Genomic DNA, 6912 nt, shown 5'->3' on the forward strand with positions numbered 1-6912 from the left:
CACCAGCGCAGCCGCAGGCAGAGAAGAAGGCAGGGGAAGATGCCGGCGGGGCACGGGCTTCGGTCGCGGACGCGCGACCTCTTCGCGCGGGGCTTCCGCAAGAAGGGGTACATCCCGCTCACCACCTACCTGCGCACCTACAAGGTCGGCGAGCACGTCGATGTCAAGGTGAACGGCGCCGTCCACAAGGGCATGCCGCACAAGTTCTACCACGGCCGCACCGGACGCGTCTGGAACGTCACCAAGCGCGCCATCGGCGTCGAGATCAACAAGCAGGTATAACCCCAGTCGCCGCCCCCTGCCTTATGTTCTTCCTCTGTAAATAAATGTCAGGCTTGCTAGATCTGTGCTGCTATTGCGATATTGCTACTTTCATCCCAGTTGTTGCATCTCAATCCATTCCGGTCGAACCAAAGATGGATCTGATTGAGCTGTGCAGATTAGCTAGCTGGACCGTATAATCCCTTTATTTGTGCTATGTGAATACTGTCGGGTATACTAGACTTAGTTTTGCTGCGCTTTGATTTGTTCTGCTAGCCTACTATGTGTGCCTGCGATGAGCTCCTCATTGCCCATATCTACATCACATTCAATAGTAATCATTTCTTGTTGTCAAGTTAGCTTGCATAGCATATTTGCTTGAGAATTATTGTCCCAAAATTGTACTGTCTATCTATCAAATTGGAACTTTCAGATTTACTTGCCCTAGGCCGAGCGCTTCCCCCTTCAGCTATGGGAAGGCGTGGTATTCCACGGGAGAGGTTTTGTGGCGCACGTTTCACGTGTGATGGGCATACATTAAAAATTCGTCATTCTGGCCTTTCCCCTCTGCATTCTGTCAGTAGCAGTTGGGAAAGCCTAATGTGATATAAATATACATTGCTGTTATGTTTACATTTGGCATATGATACATTAGCTGTTTCATTGCCAACTTCTGTAACTCTGTTGAATGATTCTTTGTGAGCATGGTTATTATCAATGAATGTTGGCTCTAATATTCATTTAGTACATGAGTTGTATTATTATTTTCCCTTATTAGCCATAGATTTGCTTGACCACAGGTAGGCAAATTGCATCACTTGATCCCAGACCCAACAGTGCCAGATTATAGCTGCATTTTCCTGTCTGTCCAACTACTTGACTGTGATGTCCTTCTTAATTAGTGTGCTCATTTATTTCCTGATCCATTCATACATGCTGTTTCACCTCTGCATACATTTGATTACACTCGATGAGACATCAGTAATCACACATGTTTGTTTTTGGTGTACACCTGATTGAGTCACTTGACACAAACCATAACATGTGTTCCCTGTCACCAGGTTGGTAACCGCATCATCAAGAAGAGGATCCATGTCCGTGTGGAGCATGTGCAGCCATCCAGGTGCCAGGAGGAGTTCCGCTTGAGGAAAATCAACAACGACAAGCTCAAGGCAGAGGCCAAGGCCCGTGGCGAGGTCATCAGCACCAAGAGGCAGCCTGCAGGTCCCAAGCCAGGGTTCATGGTTGAGGGCACTACCATCGAGACCGTCACCCCCATCCCGTACGACGTGGTCAACGATCTCAAGGGTGGTTACTAGGGTGCTTGTTCTTCAACTGCTTAAGCCGATTAGTAATCTATGCTTGTTCCGAATGTTTTGGTACCGAGTAGTTCTCATTTTGCTCTCTGGAGTCTGAACTTCTCTGTGGTTGACATTAAAGAATTGCTGTGGTCAATTTTCATTCTCTTCGTATTGCCACATTTGCTGTTGTCTTTGCTTCTTGGAAAGCAATGCTGCTGTACCTCTGTTAGTGCCCTTGCAGTTGCAGATGGACGGCAAAATAGAGTCAGCCACTTGTTGCTTCTGTTTGTTGAAGGGTACTTTACATTCAAATTACATGAAAGCATGAAAAATAGATTACTAACAAATAAACAAATAAAAGGCAGAGGAAGTTTGCAAACGACTGAACAAAAAATGTGAAGTTGTTCGAGCTAAAACTTCCCTATTAACAACAGAACGAACTTGACTTTTTGCTAACAAAAAGAGTTCTGCTTAAAGCACCCATTTCATAGCATCATGATAATCAGCCCCACGATGGGATCAAATTCTTTGATCTGTTCTTGTAAAAGATCATCATCACTCGTGGTTCCTACTGTAGAGCCCTGGGAGCAGCAAACAAGCCGATTGGATGGGGTTGCACCCGCACCTCATAACCGAATTTCACACTTTAAATTTTTAAAAAACGTAAAATAAAATCACGGATAAACTGTAAAATTTCATTCAAAAATTTCTAGCCTGCACGAAAAAGGCAAATAATATGTGAATAGTTATGGAATGGAACAATATTCACTTTGGCATTTCATTTTTTTTCTACAGGTTGCATATGTTCATATTTTGAACAAAAAATTTACATGTGCACATGATACAACTTTAACATATGTCCACGATTTTATTTCACATTTTATGTTCGAAAGTGCGACATTTGACAATGGGGTGCGGATGCAACTAGTTACGAAATATTCAGGCTTGGATGGATGGCTGAACTCCTCAATGTATTGGCTCACATGCAGCGATCCAGAACTCCCTAGATGCAACCTTGAACATGGTCTTTTCCTCACCCTCTTTAATCTTTCTCACCTCTTCTCACTTCTAATCAACACAACTATATTTTAAATCAAAATAAGTTATACATGAAAAATATGTGCTTCGATGAGACGATTCCATTCCGACTATCGGTTTTGAGATCTGTTTGCTATAAATCTCCAATTTCGTGTTCTTATTTGAAGCGTTTTTGACCGAATTTTATCAAATTTATCGCATACGGTTCGCTGTTTCAAAATTCTTTTGACGAGTAGCTTCACCTCGCCGTTTCACACACCTTTTGTATTGTGAGTTTTCCGTTTTGCCTTGGCCGTTGTCGGTCTTTCTGCGCACCGGCGTCCTGTTGGTTGTGGTAGTGAGTGGTGTCTTTACAGTGCCATGCTCCCGGACGTGTAAAATGTGGTGGAGGTGCTCGTGGTTGTGTCTATCTTCGACGCTTGCTGGGCCTCCCATCATGGCCGCTGGTCGGCATGCTCCCTTCCAACCCGCACTGCGGGCTCATCGCCGACCTGCGCAAATCTTGAGCACCTTTTCAAGACCAAGTTTGGCGCTGGTGAAGAGGTGTGGCGGGCGCACGAAAGGCGAAGAGCATGTTGGAGATATGCCTAAGAGGCAATAATAAAATGTTTATTATTATATCTTTGTGTTTATGATAAATGTTTGCATCCCATGCTATAATTATATTAACCGGAAACATTAATACTCGTGTGTTTGGTAAACATAAAAGAGTTTCTAATAAGCCTTTTGTTAAACGAGCTTGTTGATTAATAGATGATCATAGTTTCATGATCATGAACATTGGATGTTATTAATAACAAGATCATATAGTAAAAAAGTGAATGATGTGATGGACATACACCCATAGTAAGCGCAGCATATGATCAAGTCATTAAGTTTGTTTTGTTTCAAGCTTTGAGATATATAGTAACATAATCCTTCGACCATGAGATCATGTTAATCACCTACACCGGATGGTTGCTTTGATGACAACAAACACTACTTCGTAAATGGGTAGTTATAAAGGTGGCATTAAGTGTTCGGAAAGTATAGGTTGAAGCACGTGGATCAATAGTGAGATTTGTCCATCCAAATAACGGATAGATATACTCTGGGCCCTCTCGGTGGAATGTCATAGCTTGCAAGCATGTTACTGGCTCACAAGGGATGTCATATCACGGTAAGAGTAAAGAGTACTTATCGTTAACGAGGTTGAACTAGGTATAGAGATACCGATGATCGAACCTCGGATAAGTAAAGTATCGGCGACAAAGGGAATCGGTATCGTATGTTAATGGTTCTTTCGATCACGAAGTCATCGTTGAATATGTGGGAGCCATTATGGATCTCCAGGTCCCGCTATTGCTTATTGATTAGAGAAGTGTCTCGATCATGTCTGCATAGTTCATGAACCGTAGGGTGACACATTTAAGGTTCAATGTTGTTTTAAGTAGATATGGAATATGGAATGGAGACCAAATATTGTTCGGAGTCTCGGATGGGATCCACAGCATCACGAGGAGTTCTGGAATGGTCCGGAGAATAACATTCATATATAGGAAGTCATTTTCCGGGGTTCGGAAAAAGTTCGGTGTTTTGTCCGGAGCTTCTAGAAGGTTTTAAAAAGATTGGAAGGGTTTGAAATATTATGGAAGGTTCCGGAAGTGTCCTGGATGACCCGGGCTGTGTAAGGAAGTCCAGAGGGTTCTATAATAGGTGTATCTACGTTTTCCTTAAGGGTTAAGGAGTTTCCCCTAAAGCAAATTCGAATATGGGAAAAAAACTTACTGTGTTTTATCATACCTTCCTCTTAGGGTTCCCCAACGGTGTGCAATCTGTGCTCATCATGTACCACCGTCATTGGAGAAGCTCATTTTGAGAAGAGAAGGACCGAGGAACCAAGCTCTAAAAACGGGCCAGAATAAAGTCCAACCATTCGTTGCATCGAGCTCACCTTGAGAAGGCCACCATCCAAGGGTCAAGTCACGAAGAGATGAAATTGCAGCATGGGCCATGGATCAGAAGAATGCTTCGTAGAAGACCAATGGCGACATTGCTGGGCATCGGAACAACGCCTACAAGGAAGAGACACCATGCCCTTCCATCTCACCACACTGCTCCAAACAGGGGGGGGGGGGGGCACTTCCTCAACCAAGATAATTGCCGATGGTCTGTCCCAAATGCTTGGCCCCACCACAAAAACATAGACACCTTCTACATGAAACAACACAAACCCACACCGTCAACTCACCCAAGAAGATATATTCAGGAAGGTGATGACGCCCGGAGCACTACTGCCACCCGTAACCAGAGAGGGAGGGAGAGAGCGGCACCAACAGGCGTCTCCACCATCGCGGTTGACACTGCTACCCATGGATATCTCCCAGTTCCAACCCCACCTCCATCACCCAACCCGGCTACATATCTAACGACCTTAGACCACCGGAGATGAACACCGGCAGGGTGCGTACGCTAGAAGAGCGGGAGTCATCATACTTCAGTTATGGACCATGGAACCAACGATGTGGCCCCCACACCACTGCAAAAGCCGTCTGCCTCATCGTTGTCCTCACATGGGATTAAAGGGACATGCATCACGCACGCTGCTCGCCCCCACACCACCAGAGGTAGCCGCCTTGAAATCCAAGGTCCTCTACGAGAGAGCGGAGCGACAAGAACCTTGTCGTCACCTTCATTAGTGACCACACGACTTCCAGTGGCCTCCTCAAGTAGCGGCGATGAGGGGACTGACTGTGGGGTGGGGGGCTAGGGTTTGACCGCCACCCGTCGCTCTAGAGCGGAGCGACGTGGGGGTGAGTCGTAAAGTCTTGTTGTATCTGAGACCTTGTGGCCACAATTCATGGATGTTTTCTCGAAATAACATATACTCTATCCGTTCGTAAATACAACGTTTTTCGTGTCAAACTTTGACCAACGATTTAGTCAATTAAATGTAAGTTATATGTAACATTTTAAAGTTAATTAAAATGTGTATCCGATGATATAGTTTTAAATGACATGTAACTTTTGTTGATCCAATTATTAATTAAAGTTTGCCTAAAAAATAAAGTGGCCTTATTCTAGGACGGAGGGAGTATATACGTTCGTAATGTGATCTCCGTGTGCAATTCCGTGTACAACAAAAAAACCACAATAAGGAGTACAGAGTAGATAAGAAAGCCTACCGATAAAGGAGATAGACTCCGGTGTCAATTGAATCTGGTCGTCCGGCAACAATGCTACACCTACGGACTAAACAACCTACGGACTTCTTACGCGCTGACGTGTGACGGACGTGGAGCCCGCGTGGATTACTTGATCAGAACCATGAAAGGAAAAATAGAAAAACCCAAGTGCTAATAAGTGCACGGGTGCTCGTTTGTCGTCCCTAGCCTTCGATTTGTGGCCGCCCGATCGCTCCGGATCAACACGATTGACGCGTCCCGCAGCTCTCGTCGTCCCGACAGTTTCCACCTGAGGTCCCACCTGGTATGTGCCGTGTGAGAGCGGAGGTCCGCTCGTCCCGTGCCCGTCTGCCGTTTCCCCCATTCCCCACCTTCTCTCTAGCTAGGGATTTGATCTCGCCGGCGACGAGCCAGACGCGCACGGGAGAACGAGACGCGCCGGCGGCTATAGATGTGCGCGTATGAGGCACTGGAATCCCCCTCGCCCCGGTCCCTTCCTTCATCGCCTTCCCCCATCACCTCCCGACCTCCGCGACATCCCAGCTCGTCGCCTACTTCCTCGCCCCATGGAGATCTCGATTCCGTCCCTGCGGGCCGTTGCGCGATGGTGGAGAGATCGGGCGAGAGGTGGAGGCTCCACCTCCACAGCTAGCTGAGGACCGCGGTCGCCTTCCTCGCGGCCAACAAGAGCCTGCTCACCACCGTGTGAGTCGCCAGATTCACGCTGGTCTTCTTGTTCTAGAGCTCCTCCATGTTCGCTGAGGCTGGGTGAGGGATCCTCGGCCTCCTCGTGCCACCGCCGTCGCGCCCGAATTCCTACAACATGAAGGATTTCGGCAGCATCGAAGACGAGCGGGCGGTGAACATCCGGGCGTTCGAGCGCGCCGCCGAGGCCATCGAGGCGCTCGCGGGGCAGGGCAGGGGGCAGCCATGCCGCTCGGATGGAGGTTCACGGGGCCGTTCAACCTGACCAGTGACCAGCCGTATGATGCTGTTACTTCCTGAAGGCGTGGAGATCCTCCGCATCATGGTGAGATATCTCGCTCATTCCTTACTGGCTGTAGTAGTAGAACCGGGACAGTGTGGTTGATTTTTGTATTGCTTGAGTGCAACAGTGACCTGGGTCTTTTGGTTGGCTAACACATAGC

The 6912-nt window shown here is 46.9% G+C and overlaps 1 protein-coding gene across 1 annotated transcript; it reads left to right on the plus strand.

The window, feature by feature from the left end:
- Positions 1-1719, plus strand: LOC124701414 (60S ribosomal protein L21-2-like). The gene is made up of 2 exons (XM_047233461.1): positions 1-276; positions 1323-1719. The coding sequence occupies exons 1-2, from the start codon at positions 40-42 to the stop codon at positions 1578-1580; spliced, it is 495 nt and encodes a 164-aa protein (XP_047089417.1). The 5' UTR covers positions 1-39; the 3' UTR covers positions 1581-1719.
- The last annotated feature ends 5193 nt before the right edge of the window (positions 1720-6912 follow it).

The sequence above is a fragment of the Lolium rigidum genome, chromosome 3, assembly GCF_022539505.1.
Source record: "Lolium rigidum isolate FL_2022 chromosome 3, APGP_CSIRO_Lrig_0.1, whole genome shotgun sequence".
NCBI lineage: Eukaryota > Viridiplantae > Streptophyta > Magnoliopsida > Poales > Poaceae > Lolium > Lolium rigidum.